The sequence below is a fragment of the Aythya marila genome, assembly GCF_965140915.1.
Source record: "Aythya marila genome assembly, chromosome: Z".
Taxonomy (NCBI): domain Eukaryota; kingdom Metazoa; phylum Chordata; class Aves; order Anseriformes; family Anatidae; genus Aythya; species Aythya marila.
The window spans coordinates 18,733,902-18,752,004 of record NC_139080.1 but is presented as its reverse complement, the minus strand read 5'-3'; the positions used below and the strand labels follow the sequence as shown (position 1 = coordinate 18,752,004).

At 41.3% G+C, this 18,103-nt stretch overlaps 1 protein-coding gene across 2 annotated transcripts in view; it reads left to right on the top strand.

The window, feature by feature from the left end:
- The window catches only part of PLPP1 (phospholipid phosphatase 1), a 59,092-nt gene that overhangs the window by 12,066 nt on the left and 28,923 nt on the right, over positions 1-18,103 (top strand). Inside the window, exons 2-3 of one of the 2 annotated variants that reach the window (XM_082783223.1) lie at positions 2,109-2,263; positions 16,004-16,284. In XM_082783223.1, the coding sequence (XP_082639349.1) occupies positions 2,109-2,263; positions 16,004-16,284 (436 nt within the window). Of the gene's footprint in view, positions 1-2,108; positions 2,264-13,070; positions 13,223-16,003; positions 16,285-18,103 lie in introns of both variants that reach the window. The other variant, XM_082783224.1, reaches the window with a different exon arrangement.

Genomic DNA, 18,103 nt, shown 5'->3' with positions numbered 1-18,103 from the left:
AAACCCAAACACCCAGAAACAAAACCAAAGGCAAAAAAAAAAAAAAAATAAAAAGCTGACAACAGTGGCTTAAAAAAGTTTGATCTAGAAATGTAACGGACAGAAATCGTGTGGTAAAGGAGTAACTACTTCTGGGTGTTAAGTTATAGCAGCTTTTCTCACAAAATGCATCCTTGTGTCTATAGTAGTCAGCTTCTGAAGACCACAAGCTGCTGCTTAAATAGACCATGAGGTTGTGACACTTCCACACACGACCTCTTTGGTGGTATTTTGGTGCGGCCTATTTGAGAAGATAGGACTGCATGAACTAGGACAGCGAGCCAGCAAAGCCGTGGCTTGACTCTGGGTACGGCGCGCCAGAGACGAGGACAGGAAACGTGGGCTCTGACTTACATCAGTGGAATCTTGCCACGGCCTCGGAGAGCTGAAAATTGGCTCCAGACTGCCATGCAGCAACCTCCTTTGATCCACTCTGAGCGAACTCTTGAGTTCTTCAGTGTGACTTCCTTTGTGCTCAACGGGCTGAGTCTGCTTGCACTGCTTCTTGCTCAGCTGTCAGAGCAGAGGAGGGAGAGGGCTCTAGATGCGATTGATTAGGAGGTATCATACTTCACCAAAAGGCTGGTGCTTCAGCTTCAAGAAGTGCTTCCATCTTATGAGATGTTAAAGCATCTGCTGAAGTGATCTGCTGCACCAGGGCCTCTGCCTTTCAAGTGAAGTGTGACAGTCCTCAGGATTTCAGGTGCTTTGTGGAACAGATTTCTCCACTCTTGATACCTTTCCTTCTAATGAAGCATATAGGAGTAAGTTTATTTAAAAGGCCTTTAAGAGGTGATTTCCCTGATACTGTTGCCATAATGAGTGCCACCAAAATCAAAGCAGACTCTACTGAAGTGAACGTCTTGAGATGTTTTTGTTCTGAGGCTTGTTTATATCACAAGTAGTCTTTGCTGCCTCTGTAGTTGCACTCCTAGTTTACATGGAGGTTGCAATATACAGACTTGTATTTTCCCCACCATTCACTTAACATGGAAAGCTTAGTTTACCTCTTTCATCTTCTTTTAAGCAAAAGTCTAGCTTTTTTGGTTTGGGCTTTTAGCAATTCTTCATTATACACTGGTGATCTACTGCTTTTTCAGGGTACCAAGGGAAAGGGGGAAACTTGGAAGTAAGACGGCAAACTTGAGCTTCCTAAGCTGACTGCTCCTGCGAAGTCTATTCTCCAGCTAATTCTTACTTTGACAGAAATCAAGTCCAGACAAATGTATCTTTCAGACATCTTGATGGCTTCTTTAGGGTATGACTGCTGGCATGCTGGGAGTGAACTTAGGAGAGGACATAAGTTAATGCGTTATATGTGCAGAGTAAGTTCAGAGAGCTGTCATTCGGACCCGAGTCTCTGTTTTCATGTTAAAATTCATTGTTATGTGCATGCAGAAGTCTTCTGAAGTGAACCAAATTCATGTAAATGCACCTTGTAAAATTAAAAACCTCATTGCTGTTAGATGCAGTCCATTCAAAGTGCCCATGTTTCCTGCTGGTGTCTCTGAAGTTCTCTTGCTCTCCTTACCTGCATGGAAAAACACTTGCATGAAATCTTTAACTCCCCTACTCAAAAGAAAAATACCTTTTTTTTTCCCCCTTGTTTTCTGTAAGCACTGACCAGATTAGTGTGTAGAACAAGGCTGGTAATTCAGATATGAGCCAATGTCATGGGGTGGAGAGGGCACAGAAGGGCACAGACTGCCCTCGCTAACTAGCTGGTCATGTGAGTGGCAAATGCTGTCCTTAAGCATAATCTTGGTTCAGTGTGTGTGGCAACTCTGTCTGATGAAAGGACTTGGAGTTCTGAATGCTTAACTTCTCTATCTGGTGGGGTAATATCAAGGTCTTTCTGAAGCAGATGTATAAAATTTCTGTAAAAATGGTTTTCTAAGTGTGTATGCTGCATGATAATTTGCTCTGACCTGGGAAACTTGAGTTTTGCATGTTTGGTAGTTTCCTAGTTTCCTCCATGCATGTTTAAGAATGTTTTTTTTTTTTTTTTTTTTTTGATTTAACCATATGTATTTCTTTTCTTGTGTTTTTTGTTTTCCTTCCCCCAACAGCTGGCTTACCCCTTGGTGTTCTAAACTTGGCCAAAATAAAACCGTATCAGAGAGGCTTTTTCTGTAATGATGACAGCATCAAGTATCCGTTCCATGACAGTACCATCACATCCACTGTCCTCTACACAGTGGGGTTCACCCTGCCCATTTTCTCTGTAAGTAGCTAATATATAGGGAGCTTTGGTGATGGGAGTAAAATGTATGCCTTCTAGGATTACAGCACTGTGACTGAGCTGAAGCCAGGAGGAGAGGTTATAAAGGCAAAGTCCCGAATGTATGTATAGTCGTATACATGTGAAAGGTGCAGTTGGCTACTTTCTGTTTGCACAGAAAATCTGGAGCTAATTTCTAACTAGCAGTGTCTGTATAATCTCATTTGCTTCGGGAACAGAAAAATTGGAGATGAGGATTTGCTGCATCTTAGTGAGCCTCAATTGTTATCTTTGGGGAGCAAAACACGACAGGTTCCATATTGCTAAGAAATGAATACATCTGTCTTCTGTTCAGAATGGGTTACTCTGATAAATATTTATGGTGATAAGACTTCCACTTTAGCAGAGCATGCAAACCTGCAATTAGCAAGTGTTGGTTCTGTACGCTTTCTACAGAAATAAGTCTAAGTTGAACTCGGTGGTGTTTTTTTGTTGTTTAAAAAGTGTAACAATTCCTTAAACCTTCAAAAGTGGGATACAGAGGCTGAAAATCCAGATGCTTACAGAAAAGAGGCTCTGTTTTCAAGACCACGTGATTTTAATAAAGAAGAATTCAACTCTGCGGTAGTTCTGTTAACAATACTTTAAGCCTGATTGTATCCAAATTTTAGTAAGGTTTGAGCTGGTTTAGAGAGCCAAAATCTAACTATTCACAAGTCTCTGGCCTGGAGTTTCATCTTGTCTCTGCACATATTAAACTGGTTAGAAGGTAGAAGTAGCCATTTAAAACAAGTCACCAGATATCTGTAGAACCTATACATGTGCTTTTTTTACTCAAATTTTGCTTTCAATGTTTGTTTGTTAAAGGTTTGTTCCTCTTCAATAAAAGTAAGGTCAACACAACAATTGTTACCATTAGTATTTAGTTCAGTTTTTGAGGAAAATAGTTGTCTGAAGCTTTTCAGTTGAGTCCTCTAATGTACGTGTAGGATTTGCACAGCAAACTTATAGTGCCTTGGTGCAGGGAATTAGAATATATAACTGTATCCATCATTTCTGGCCTATGGTTTGTGTTTGCTTTTTTTTTGGGGGGGAGGGAAGGGGGAGAATGACTGTCAAAATCTAAAGCATTTTTAGGTTTGCAACAACAATACCTGTTATCCAGATTGATTCTGTTTCAGTTTGAACATGTACAAACCATAACGTAACACAGGTTTCCTGTGATCTAGTGAGAGAAAGGCAGTCTTTGTAGCAGAGGTATATTACTGCTGTGTGTAGGTAATGCAGTAACCTAACTGGTTTTATTAGTTCTGGTTTTAGATTCCCCCACCTTGTTCTCTTAAGTGTTGGTCTACTAATGCAAGAAGTCTTAACTGATGCCTATTAGTTGGCTTGGATTAAGTTTGTGATGCTTCCAAGTTCTGTAGCTGATGAGCTCCTTGTAAAACACCTCTTTCTGAGAATGATGGAAGTTACTGTAGGATAAAACCAAAATTAAACTACTCTGCACTGAGTAAAAAGAATCTGCCTCTGAAACGGCTGGGACCCTGTCAGAACAATGGATATTTAAATTGTAATTGTACTTCACTGCTGAAACTTGGAAGGGGAGGAGAATCGGGTTGTGGAAACAGTTCTGGAAATGTCTGTAGGCAGTTCTTCAGCCCCTTGCAAAGGGTGAAAAACAGCCTTTGTGCTTACTGAGAACTTAAGGACTAGGGTGAGCTGTAGAACTAGGGAGCCAAAGAAATAGGTTTTTATCAATTACTGAATTTCAAGTGGATTCCAGCTGAATGCTTTCTAACTTCAATATTGCTTTTAGTCAGAATGGAAGGAAAAAGTTGACAAGGCAGAGAACAGGAGAATCAGATATCCAGGCTGATTCTTGCTGTCTCAATGGAGGATTCTTGCTGCCTCCATTGACTGTCTCAATGGAGGCTTGAGACCTGTTTTCAGGGCAGCTAAAGTTTTTGGAAGTGGTATGTTTTGAATCAATACCTTCAACAGGCTCAAAGCTGGTTCATGAGAGCTTATTGAACAGTAGTTCTCATTATCCCACATCTAGTCCAAATGTTATCCTGAGATAAGAGTCTTGTGGAAGGACCAGGCTTTTTAATAAAGGAGTTGATGCTAAAAGTAGGGTCTAGTACCGTGCAAAGAGAGTTCATAAATAGGTCTTTTGTGCAAACTTTGTTCTCACAGACTCTTGTTCCTACATTGGACTTAACCTCAGCTTTGTCTCATTACAAGAAAGAAGAACTTGTGGTAAGAAGTTGAGGGAAGTAAAGGGAAACATATCTGAAATGTGAAAAATGAATGGTTAATTGAGGAGTAAAGTGGTTATAGGCCTTCCCTCTAGCACTCAACAATGTAGAGGTATCCCTGATCCAGTTATTTAGTCTTTAGCCACCAAAGCCTCAAGAAATCTAAGCAGAATAGCTTGAAATATTATGAGTATGTTCCTTGCTGCACTAAAAGATTGCTTATCTTCAGAATCCAGTAAGAAATGGCCTCAACATCTTTCTTGCATAATAATAATGAAAGGTCTTGTCTGTTTCAGTTGGTAGCATAGGCCTGTAGTGGAACATAAAATAACTTCAAAGGCGTGTGCGTGCAACCCAACAACCAAAAAAAACCACCAAATGTACAATAATGAGTAGGGCATAGATATTCCATCGTTAAGAAGTCTAGTTTTATGTAGAAGGAACAATGACAAAGTGTGTCAATGTCTCTCTTGTGGCAAGCTCTAACCATGCCCATTTGCATGTGCTCCATCAGTTGGTCTTTTCTGGTGACCTGACCTACAAATCAATTTTCTCTTCCCCCAGTCCTCATTCTTAGACCCACTGCCTTCAGGGGCACTTATGCAGCTTTTCTTAAATCCGCTGCTTGGGACTCCTTCCTTTGAGTGAAAGGAATGTCGTGGGTCTGGAACTCAATTTATCCTCCTTGAAGACGTACACTCAAGTTGTGTCACAGAACGGTTTGGATTAGAAGGGACCTTAAAGATCACCTAACTCCAATGCCCCCTGCCACATCACTTTGTCTTTTACTTCATAAAACAGAACAAAGTCTTTGTTTGGTTTGGCAGAGGTTGCTGTTTTCAGTATCACAAAGCCTTCCCAAAAGGAAGCCACTTAGTTTTGTTTCTTTGACCAATTAGACTTAAAGTTTTCAGAAATATGTCCTTCCACCATATGCATCAGTATCTGGCTGTCAGTTTTCCTTCCTACAAAGGAAAGTTTTGGAGGTTTGGAGGCCACCTATTGATTTCTTTTCTGACAAAAGAAGCGAAATTTTGCTGTGTTTGTGAAAGGGATCCGTTTTGCAGTGAAACTTCAATTGAGAGTTCCTATCTGATTAATGATACAAGCACTTACTGGGCTAACTCATGTTTCTCAAGGGACAAATGTAGTTACAATTGTGGTAAAGACTGATAAAGCAGGGAACTGAAATTAAGCCATTGTAAGACTCAGATTGGTGGAGATACGTGTTTCATTTTTTGCTGTCATAACTTTTTTTATGGCCCACTGCTGATACTTTTGCAACTGATTGAAATTAAATTTCATTTTGACACTAGAGCGCACATTAGCATCCCTTTTCTCATTTTTAGGTCTCTAGTTATTAAAACTAATAGATTTATTATTTATTAAACAGGAGTTTCTCTACTATAGGAAACCTTTCAAATAGGAAAATGTGCTACTCTCATAATTTCCATTGCACTGGAAACCTTTTCGGGCAGTGCTGATGAATTTCATATTCTGGTATGAGTTCTGCTTGACACTAACTTTTCACCTCCTATACTCCAAATGAGTATTGTCTTTGAAACCATGCTTATTCTGAGGAATACTGTGCTTAAACCCAGCATAATAACCCTGTGTGAAGGGGTAATGTGTAGGGTGATGTACTTTAATTAAAAGACCAGTCATCCTTGAGTGAGATTGGATGCAACACCTGCCACTTCTGAGCCTCTGCACCAGCTTCAGCCCCTTCTGTTGCACGGCTGCCCTGCAGAGCAGTTGGATGCAACAATACCAGAGGAGCACCAAGCACATTCTGTGCTTGAATGAGTCACCTGTACCAGATGCAAATCTTAAATTGTGGCAGCTTGCCTATTAAGTGTGTAGACTTTGGGTTGTACTTCTTTTCTCAATCCTTCAGATGCAATTATTAATACAGCGATGAAGGTGCCATGTAAGAACCAGAGTAAAATAATTGGCAGCCTAATAGTAGACAGAGCTTCAGGCAAGGGTTTTTAAACTTGTAGGTGAAGTTTGGTCACAACTATGAGAAGACCAAGCTGTCAGTGTGTTTGAGCTGTTCTTGAAGGTTTTAGTTGACAAAGTATATGAAAGAGTAAAAAGGAATAGGGGGAGATGTAGGGAGAGAGAGTTGAAACTTCTGCTTAAATTACTTTAAATAATGAGCAGTCTGTCTTCTGTCCTCTGGCTCACCTGCTCACACTTTCATTTGCTGTGCCCTAGGCAGTAAATGGCTTACGCAGCTTTTTTTCTGGCAAAAATTGATTGACAAAAAGCAGCAGTTGCTCTTGGTGAACCAAAGATTGATGGCTCTTCCTAGGTGCTCTCATGAACTTTAAAGTTCTTTACATAAATGGAAAGTGGAGCTGTTATAAAACTGAAAAAGAGAAGCAAAAATCTAACTTGTCTGTAAGGAGCTGTGAGAGACCAGTAGCAGCCTGCCCAGAATGCAGGTAGCTACATGGGGTAATAACAAAGTCTTGGAAATTTCAGCTAAGTCATTGTAAAATGAATGTTTCCAGGCATGTTTTCTAGTGTTGTACAGATGAATACTATGAATGCTTTTGCTGATGAACGTAGTAGCAGGTCTCTACAGAACATACAGGAGAAGCATTAACTTGGCTTCTGCCTTGACTGTCTTGAATTTCTGGTGTAAGAGGACTTAATCTCAAAATACCACTTACCAAATACCACGCTTTTTCCATTGGAAATCTAGGTCTTCCCTAGTTTAAAGCAGTTCTAATGAAGTTGACATTAGCTAATAAGTTGAAAGTGGTGATGGCTTTGCTGTCTGCTATTCTCTCAGCTCTTCAAGAAGAGCCTTAACTTTGTCTTTCTAGATTATTGCAACCCACTAGTGAAGCACTGAGGTATAAGTCTGTTCTGTCAGAAATGTATTCACTGTTTCCTGGTGTCAACCACCTGTTCTCCTAATCCTAGTATTCCTCTTAATTCCTCTATAATCCTATTAATCCTCTCTTCTAGAATTAAGGAGGTCTCTATCAGTAGTTGATCAATTAATAATTGGAAATTAGACTAGGAGGATGAAGTTCTCAGACAACAAAGCAGCATTTAAAAAATAAAACAATGTAAACCAACCAGCAAAACTTTTTTCTTTAAGTCCAAATGATCGTCTCACCAAAATATCATGCAGAAAACCTGAGGGGTCAAGACAGGACAGCAATATATCTGGCTACTGACATACAGTGTAGATGAATGTAAAGTGATGTCCCTCCTGAGGAGAGTAGGAGGGATAATAACCCTATGCAATCCTAGTGTGATGTTCTTTCAGCCTGCGTGGTAATGGTCAGCTTTTAGCTCCATGAAGAAGTGCTTTGGAAAAGCCTTGTCTAATGGCTGCTCTATTGATGTACAGCAGCCATAGGAAACGATTTTCCCCCTCTTGTACGCTGAAATGACAAGCTCATCTGCGTAGCTTAACCTCCAAGTGCATAACTCTGAACTCATTAATGGACAAATCTCCATCTCTCTTGTCCTTAAAGTGGTTTTGCAGGCAAAACTGGATGACCTTGATCTTCTAGTGTGTCAAAGAGTTGCCAGCTTTGTCAGCAGTACATCTGCTAGTTATGCCAGAATCATTAATAAATTATACACTGCGTAGTGCTAGCTCCGTGACTTGATCCCTGAGATTACCCTGCCAGTAACCTTCTCCCAGCCTTATAGTTCCTCTTAACATACCTGTTGTCATTTTCCCTTTAGGCAATTTCTTCACCCTGCTGCAGTTGACTTGTAAACCTTTACAAGTACGCATCAGGGATGCTTTTTTGGTATTGTCATCTGAGAAGTACTCAGTAGAGAGCCTTTAATGACCCTTTGCCATCTCTACTTCTTACTAAAGAGACAAATCCAATTACTTTTCTTACTTTTGTCTAAAACTGAGTCCAGCTGGTTTTTAGTAATTCTCCCGTTTGTTTGCCAGACTCTGCACTTTGAAGCTTGGTTAGGGGGAAATGGGTAGTTGTAGAAAAAGCAGGGCCTTTCTTTTAACATAGTGTGTCAGTGTGATTGTGCAAGATGTAGCATTCACCCCTACTGCCCAGTGATTTGCTGCTGATTTTTTACTACTATTCCTTGATAAATAACCTTGATACTTCCAGGTGGATACATCTCATGTCTAGGTAGGCTTATCCTGCAACAGGTCTAAAATTCTGTTATTTTTTCTTATGCCTGTCCTCTGAAATGATGGTATCTTTCAGGGTTTTTTTTTTTTTAAAAAAAAAGGTCCATCACAATATAGGGCTAACTAACTTTGTGCTTATTACAGTGAGAGGCTTTGCCTTGTTCAGACATTGTGCCAGTTGTGTTGCTTGTATTTTTGTGTTTGTATGAAAGCTGAACTGTGTATTTCTGTCTTTTATCTTGGAGGGATGTGTACTTACACTGCAGAAGTACTAAAGGTCTATGTTTGAAAGGATTTCAATCTAAGTGTCAGGCTTGTTTATGTGGGATTTGTTTATTTTTCTAAACAAACTCAGGCACTTAAAACAGCAAAACCATCAGTTATGGTGCATTTTCTCAATGGTTTTGCTTGCCAGAAACAGGGGTTGCTGTTGTCTCCCTATTCTGACTTCTCCTTTGCTCCCTTCCCCTCTAAACCATCTAACAGTGAAACCAATCAATGTGTATTTAAAAGGAGTAAATTAAACCTGCTGTATGGAGCGTGTTTTGAGGGGGTATCTGTAGACCCCGGGAGAGTGCTTTACTGGATCTTGATGTCTTTTTGGTTACTGATTAGCAACTGCCTTGGACTGTGCAAATGGTAAATTGCAAATGTAGTTCTGTTGACTGAAGGTTTCGGTTTGATAGTATTAGATCAATCTGATAAAACTGCCAGTAAGCTGGCTTTTGGAAACTAAAACTTCTGCGCCAGCTTTTAATGGAACATGTCTCCTTTCAGCACTGAGACATGCTCAGAACAAGAAGATAAGTCTGCTGCAATTGTTTCTTTAATCAGTTACAACTGGAAGAAACTGGAAAAAAAAAATATTACATGTAACAAACTGTATAAAATTTTTAACAGTGTTATGTTACACAGCATAGCTCTTTGGATTAGTCTTTGGATTAATTGTAGGTAAATATCAAACTTTTTAAGACTGTCTCAATGAAATCGTGCTTTCTGACTCAAAGCTACTGGCTTTCTTATTTGAGCGTTGCTGGTTATGACTTCAGGAAACTGTCTGTGACTCCCATAATTAATGGATGTTCTTCCCCATACTCGGTGGCCTTCAGGTGTAGGTGTAGTACTTCCCTCAAAGCTCCATGGAGCAACCCATTATATGCTTTCATACCTAGTGCTGGTCTGTCAGTAGTCCACTGCTGGACACAAATGACTGCGTAATACTTCATATGTTGTCTTGGTAATACTGCTTGAAGGATTATAGCTCAGGAAGATCAGAGTCCTTCTCTCTCTTAAGCCTGGGGAGAGGTTCTGAGTGCTAGGGTGAAATGTGAGTTCTTTTACCATGCTCTTCATTGCTTTATTACGCGACTCTTGGTCTAACAAACACGAGCAGTGGAACATCAGACAGATGAAGATGCACCTCAGCACTTGAGTGATGGAGAGAAGCTGTGAAAGAGGGCAGTCTAACTTATTTTAGCTGGTTCCTAGAAGCTTAAAATGCAAAGCAAACACCAAGTTTGTTGTTTAGTTAACTATTCTGTTTGCATGCTCTTGATACAGGACAGTGCTGCAAGCAATTACAGACTAATTAGAGCAGAATCTCAGTATTGCTGAAGAGTGAGCACACATTTCAAACAACTTCTCTTTGCAAGGAAAAAAAAACACTTTTAAAACATAACCTGAGCCCTCCAGAAACTTGCCTCCTTTCCAGCCATGAGAATTTGGAGCAGTAAGGTGGGGGTAGGAGGAAGTGGGGATGAAGCCACCTTCATGCCATTAATCATAAAGCAGGTCTTTAAAAGGGATGATACACAGCTGGTGACATGCCAGTGACAACGCCTAGGAGAGCAGAGGTGTTGGGTTTTGGTAGCTGCCTGGACATGGTCCTGGGCAACCTGCTCTGGGTGTCCCTGCTTGGGCAGGGGTTGGGCTGAATGGACCCAGAGGCCCCTGCCAGCCTCAGCAATTCTGGGATGCTGTGGTTTGTGTTCGTAGGCTGAGCTTAATTGTGTGAGTGACTGCTTTACAGGGATGATTGGAAACTACCAACTTTGAAAGAGTAAATCCTGTAAAAATCAGCCTTATTTTATCAGTCCATTTTATCAGTCACGTATCAGTCCTCATTTTTAACCTTAAGATCTAAAGAAGTCTTGAATCTTCTTGTTAGTGTATGTCTAGGGCAAAAACATCCCTTGTTCCATCATACTTCTATGGAATAAATGGTGTTGGAAATGCATCATGGCCTCGTGTTGACAAGCAGCACCTTCCCTCGTGGCTGCATGCTACTTCTGCCTCCTCCCTCGCACAAGGGAGCTAAACACTGATCTGCAGCTGATGTGCAGGCGTGCTGCTGTAACACCACCACGGAGCAAGGCAGAAGTGAGAGCTGGGCTGTGATGTCTTCCAAATCCCTGCTATCCTTGCTATTAGGATCAAGGAACGCTAGTATTTTTTTGTTGTTTTGTTATGTTTTCTTTTTCTTTCCCTGGTAGAAAGGCTGCTTTTGCACTGTCCTGCACAGCCCAGCTCCCGGGGCAGCGCGCTGGCTGCTGTCTGAATGGCTCAGTGTTTTGGAGAGGCTCTGGCTTGGCTCTCAGCCCGTCCTGCTGTCCCTCCTCTGCTCGGTCGGTGTGCCTGGATGGCTTCCAGAGCCAGATCAGTTGTAGTCCCCCTGGCATGGATCTGGAAACAACCCCTCTTCACAATGGCAGGGCTTTTCTCCTCCCTGGAAGTGGTAGGAAGCTTGGATTTGTGTAAGTGGAGCAGTGCAGAGCGTGTTTGATTCTGAGCGATGGGCACTGCAACAAGCCCCGAGCTACTCAGCTGTGTCCCAGCACTGCGTCACTCTCAGGTTGCCTCGAGGAAGTTTTCACCTCATGAGTCACTGGCTTGTCATTCATTCTTCCCTCTCAGTTTTGAAACTGAAGCGTTTGTTTAAAAGTCACTTCTCTGTGACGTAAACAGCAAAAGCTGGAGCGAAACATTGGCGTAACCACCGTGTTCCTCATCTGTGTCTGCACCACGAGTTGGACTTTGTTTGGAGGGCTTCCCGAGTGGAGATTCAAGGGGGAAGGAGTTTGAGAAGTATCCAGTGTTTTCTCTTTCACTTTTGTGAAGTTTGGCTATAACTCTGAGCTCTACTCCTTCCCTACTCCCTAATTTTTTGCAGCATTTGATATTTTTTCTTCCCGATGTCATCTTCTCTGTCCTTTCTATATTATCTTTGTTTGTAGACACTTACCTGGGGGTGGCTGGTATGTATGTGGGAAGAGAAAGCTGGGCTGTGCCCTGACACAAAGGTCCTGAGGAGGGAAGTGTGATCACGGTGGCATCTCTCCTGTAGGCAGGACGGAGCCCATCTTTCATCCTTGTGATCCCTAACTGGTATATAAGGAGGAGGGTCTTCCCCAAAATGACTTTTTCTTTGTCCAGCTCTCATCTGGTATGCATTTTGTGTGATGCTACCGTATTTCGAGCACAAAATCAAGTTCTCTTCAGCTTGTAAATCCCTAAGTTGAAGACTTAGTGAAGGTTCTCGGTGGTCTCCCATTTCTCTTCTTCCATACAGTCACATCCTTCTGAGGTTATTCATCCCTGTAGGAGCAGTGCCTGCAATCTTTGAGCCTCAGACAGAGGATCAGGGTTTTAAAAATGCCTTGGTAAGAGTTTGTATCCTCTTGTGAACTTCTCTTAAACTCTGCCATTCAAATGCCTAGCTTCAATTAGTGTTGCAGGTCTCCTGGTGCACAGTCTATGGTGTGCCTTCATCTTGTCCTTAAGATGACAGAAACTCCTTTTGATGGAAAACGGGAACGAAACCTCCAAGCCCCGAGGCTGTTGGGTGTGTGCAGTGACCACGTTATTCCTGGGACCTAACCAGTGTGCCTGGAGTGAGGAGGCTGCATGCTCACCTTGTCATCCTTCCCCTGCTCCTTCCTGAAATCTCCCTCTGCACTTGCACTCCCCGAGGAGCACCCCTCTTCTGCTATCACGCAATGCAGTTTCTGCTCTCCTGCTTTCCAAAGCTGGCCAGGGAAGGCATAAAGGGGCAGCTGCTGCTCACTGCAACGTAAAGGAGGAGTGGGTAATTGTGGCAGCAGCAGCAAATTGAGCCACTCGGTGGCTGTCACTAAACTGTTTACTCAGTCATGGTTTCGGCATGCTTTCATGCTTTGTGTGCCACGAACGTGAAGGTGAAGGAAATCCTGTCCTCTCTCTCCTTCCTCAAACCTGTGCACGTGGCTCAGCAGCCTCTCCCGGGAGGAGGCAGCCCTTGGGCAGAGCGCACAGCCTTCCCACCTGCTGCATGTCCCTTCCTTTTCATGCACTGCTCCTTGGAAACGCGGGGGTGTAATAATCACCAGAGATTAAATGTTGCTTTTGTAATGTATTTTTTATTCCTTTTTGCTAGCTGGCTTGCCTTTTGCAATTCTCAATTCAAGACGTATCCCCTTCCAGAGAGGATTTTTCTGTAGTGACGAATCCATCCAGTATCCATACAAAGAGGACACCATTTCTTATAAGTTGTTAGCAGGAATAATTGTTCCTTTCAGTATAATTGTTGTAAGTTAAACTTTTTTTTTTTCATTGCATTTTGATTTCAATGGGGGGTGGGAAGGAGGGGCAGTCTGTAATACAGATCTCTAAAACATTTTTCTATAGGATTTCTCAAACTTTAAAGTAATGCCCATAGCTTTGCTGCTAAAGCAGGAGAAATGGTGTTCTGGTAAGGATAACTAAAAAGTTTTCATTTGAAGCCAAACAAATATAAGTGAAGAACAGGAAAAGAACACCACAGAACTATAGTGGCATATTTTGGTTTTTAGGTGACTTAATTCTACAGTTTGTAAGATACAGGAATGAAGAGAGCTTTTATGGGTTAAGAATAAGACTCGTGTGTTAAATGTCTCTTTAAAGCTTTCCTCTTTTGGGAGCTACTGCTCAGGAGGCGAGTTATCATAACCTATTAAGTAAATATTTCTGTTTGCCACAGAGCCACTGGAAATAGGCTGGAGGTAAAAAGTTCTGGAATAAGACAAAACATAATATTATGACTTCAAGTCAGAACGTAGCACAACCATAGCTTTAGAACACAAAGAATAAGGAGCTAGGGAGATTTTTTTCCTGAACTTACTCTGAAGGTGAGAATAAAACAGTGTCCAGCTGTCTGAGTTAATGCTGGGTTTCACTTTGCTGCACCTAATGTGGTTCAGCTGTGCTCTGTGGGGCAGGGGACTGTCACCCCCTTCCCTTCTCCTCACAGCTCATGCAAGAAGTGGCAGGACCATGCCATTGAGCATGGGTGGAGTGGAAAGCTGGATCTCACCAGTTACTTTGTTTTATGTCTTGTGGGACTGTACTTAAATTCCCACAATGGCCCCTCAACAGGGGCTTCATTTCTGTCCAGATCTACCAAAAAACTTCAGATTCCACTCATGCCTTTGTGCTGGGTGACATCAAATTTGACGGCAGCTACAGTTTCAGCAGTGTTGAAACTTTTTATGCCAAACAAGATTTTTAGGTGTTTAACGACTTATCCAGGAATATGTCAGAAATTAGAGCAGGATAATGAGCAGCTAAAGCAGAATGTCAGCTGGCTGTTTTTCTGGGCAAATGGATTAAAAGCAGGAAATATCATGGCAGTCTGAGTCTCTTGTATAGATACTGTAGGTATGGATTTTTATCGAGGTTCCAACATGTAGCTCAACCTGTAGCTGATGTGTGCTCTTGAAGTGAATTTTTTATCCTTACCTGTAGAAATGTGGGGTTGGGAACCAGAACTGACTGACTTTCCTTTTACAGGAAAAGCTGTGCTTTAGAACATAAATGCAGCAGATTTTTTAAATCCTCCCCCCCTTTATTTTACATGTTTATGCTCAAACCCGGCAGGCAGAATTGCCAAGGAGCAGCCATGCTGGGTAACAGCTGAGGTCCATCTAGCTTATTTCAAGTCAGATGGTAGAAAGAAGCAAATGTTGGTGTCTTAATGCCTATACAGATCACTGAAGACGAATGCTCTGAGCCCAGATACCACTGACATAACTTGTTTCTGTAATCGCCTCAGCTGAGATGAGTGGCCTTCCAACTTTTTCAGCCGTGTTCTCTAAAAGGGATTAGTTCTTTACGAGCCAATACATGGTCATGGCTGTGACGCTTCATTTCAGCTATCCTTGCTAAGAGGACACTCTGTGGGATGGGTAGATTCTGTCTGAGAGCTTTGATTTCTGCTGTGCCTGAAATGTAACTTCTTCAGCTTTAGTCCATGTTTCATTTTAGTCCATGTTTCATCGTTCCTCTGTTTCGGTCCATGTTTTGGTAGCGTGCAGAACCCAAAAGCTATCAGTGTCATACCCTCATTGGCTTGTCTGCCTGCCTGAAGTGTGCAAAGCTACTAACAGCTGCCTCGTTTGCCCAGGTGCCAGTGTCTAATGACAGCCTTATTTGCTCAAGCTCTGCCTCTCTGGGGTTGTGGACATGTCACTCTCTCAAGTGACAGATGGAGCCATCATTTAATCCTTACAGGATTTCTAATGATACCTGCCTAACTGCATGCAGCCTTGCTTCCATTTTATCACCTGTGTGAGGAGAGCCCTTCTGTGTCAAATGGGACTGGCTGGCTCATGCCCAGCCTCTCTGGCGTGGAGCATTAACTCTATCAAGTGACGCTGAGGTTTTGTACGCTTAGTTTAAGAAAAATACGCTTTCTGCAAAAGACAGAAGTTATTGGAAAATAAAATTATATCTATTTTCTTATCAACACTTAATATATTTGTGATGCTTATACCTTGAAAGCCCTTGGTAATATTTGTCATTAGCTTTTTTCTCCCCTAAAGATAAAATTTTCTTGAGATATAGAGGTTTCTTTGCTTAAATAACTGTCCTTTCACATCTAGAAATCAGATTTTGATCCTTCAGAATAGTTCCTGGCTTCACCAAAATAACACCAAACTTTCTGACAGGAAAAAAAAAAAGCCTAGTGGAAACTTAGCTAAGGAAGACTCAGTGTAGGATAAAACCTAAAGCTAGAGGAAATGCTTCTGATCAGAGCCATGTTAAATAGTATGGTTGAATCTTCCTCTGAGAAGGCTTTGTTTTAGTAAATCTTGGCAATCAGCATATTTGTATAAAGCTCGGCATAAAGCAGGGTAAGGCAAAATGTTCTTTTAACTTTTATATAAAAATGTTTTTTAAAGCTTTATGAATGGTTACTACCAATTCCTGGGAAAATTAATTCTGGAGCCGAATCAATTTTTTTTGAAACTACGTAATGAAGTAGTAACAAGAGTAATCTTTTTCTCTCAAGTCACTGTCTTCCTTTAACTGCTGTCCTTCTTTTTCTTTCAGATAATCCTAGGAGAGACTCTCTCTGTCTTTTATAACAATTTGCACTCAAATTCATTTGTCAGAAATAACTACATAGCCACTATTTACAAAGCCATTGGGACCTTCATTTTTGGAGCAGCTGCTAGCCAGTCGCTGACGGACATTGCCAAGTACGCCATAGGCAGACTGCGCCCTCACTTCCTCGCTGTGTGCCAGCCTGACTGGACGCGGATCAACTGCAGTCTGGGTTACATTGAGAACTTCCCTTGCCAAGGAGAAAAGGCAAAGATCAATGAGGGAAGGTGAGTGACTAACAACCTCGCAGACCTGGCTGTGAGACACGTTGCTTAGCCTGGAAAGCCTTTGGGTGGTGGGTTTGGTGTCTTCTGCATGCTTTGTGCTTCTGCCAGGGTAAACTTGTGATGAATTTGCAAAACTAGGGTTTGACACTAGAATTTTTTTCTACTTTGTGGAAATCAGTTTTATTGATATACAGAAGAACGTGTAAATTACTACGTACTTAGTTCCATTTTTAACAGAAATGGGTGATGCACACAACTTTGTCTGGCTTCTGTTTCTAAAATGTCCGCATAACCTAGCGAGGAGAAGAATTTGAAATCTCCTTCAAGAAAGAGTGTGGAATAGCAAGAAAAAATAGTTCAGGCTTAGGATGGAAGCTAATCAAAATTGAGTATATTCATTTAGAAAATATGGAGGACTGTGAAAGGAATAGATCAATTCAGTTTTATCATTATTAGTCACTTCACTCCCTTTAATACTTAACTGATGTTTCTTTGTCACCTTGCTGAAATTGAACTAAAAAGGGGGAAGCATCTGACACACCTCACATTTATGACTGGTATAAACAACGATGTTTGAGTACTGTTGGAAATGCTAAAGCAGGTTCAGAATAACTTCTGTAGCATGTCCGCTACAGATCTTCCAGTAGCATACATGATATTCTTAGCAGTATTATTCTTCAGTAGCAGCCATAGGAACATGCTGCGTGTTGATTTAGTCTAAGGACCAGGTGTAGTTCCAAGCCATGCACAGAAGGTGCTTAAAGGTTTCAGGAGCAGCTTGTTTCAGAGAGCTGTTGGTAACACAGGAGAAAATGCACCAGAATAAGTAGTGAGGCAGAATAGTAAGTAATCTTAAAATGAGCAGAACTTCATACAGGTACTACGTAGACAAATCGGGGGTTGTCCAGTGGGAGTTCTAAGTAGAAGAGTATGCTTCATGCACAGCTTTTTAATTATTATTAATGGCCTTGTTTGTGCTCAGAAGGCTTCATTTATTTACTCTGAGCTACTCTAGACACTGATCGCTGCATGAACTTCTCTTGCCTGTGAGTAGCCCTGCAGAGTTGAGAATATCCACTAATAAGATATACCTTCCGAATTTCGGTTCCAGGAAATAGAACTTGTAGTGGCCACTTCCTGTGTGACTGTCAGCCTCAACTTGGAAGAAGTCAGATTAAAAAGCAGAATTTTTGTTAAGTATATCAAGCGAAGAATTTCTAAATAGCGTGTTTCTCTGACTCCTTGCCCCACCTCTCTGAAACAAGAGCACTAAAAAAAAACCAGCCACAAACCAACAAATGAGCCTGCAACAAACCTTAGTCCTTTGTTAGCACTTAATTTACTAGCAAAGTCAAGCCTGATTAGAAATGAAGCAAGATCTTGGCAGGATGTGTGGTTTGGTATTTTTGTCTTGGTATTTTGTCAGCTTTGCAAATTTTATGTGGTAAGTTAGTAGAATTAATTGCCAGAAATGAATTCTTTTGAGATTAAAAGAAGATAAAGATCTATTTACCCCTACATACATTTATAAATTACTTTGACATTGCATATAGTATTGAGGCAAGGAGGAGAAGTCTTTGAATATTACAAACTGTTGAAATATCACAAAGCTACATTCTTTTGATCCTTTCAATCTGAGCTGGTTTTGTAGGTGTAAAATGCTGTTACTTTTTCACTTCAACTCACTAAATGTGCTATTTTGTTTTATTCTTCTACTGTGCAAAAAGCAAGAAGGTACTTGTCTAAGTTTCGCACAAAATGGGTCTCTTAAGCTGTACTTTCTCAGGTGTTTGTGGAACAGAATGGCATTGACGAATCA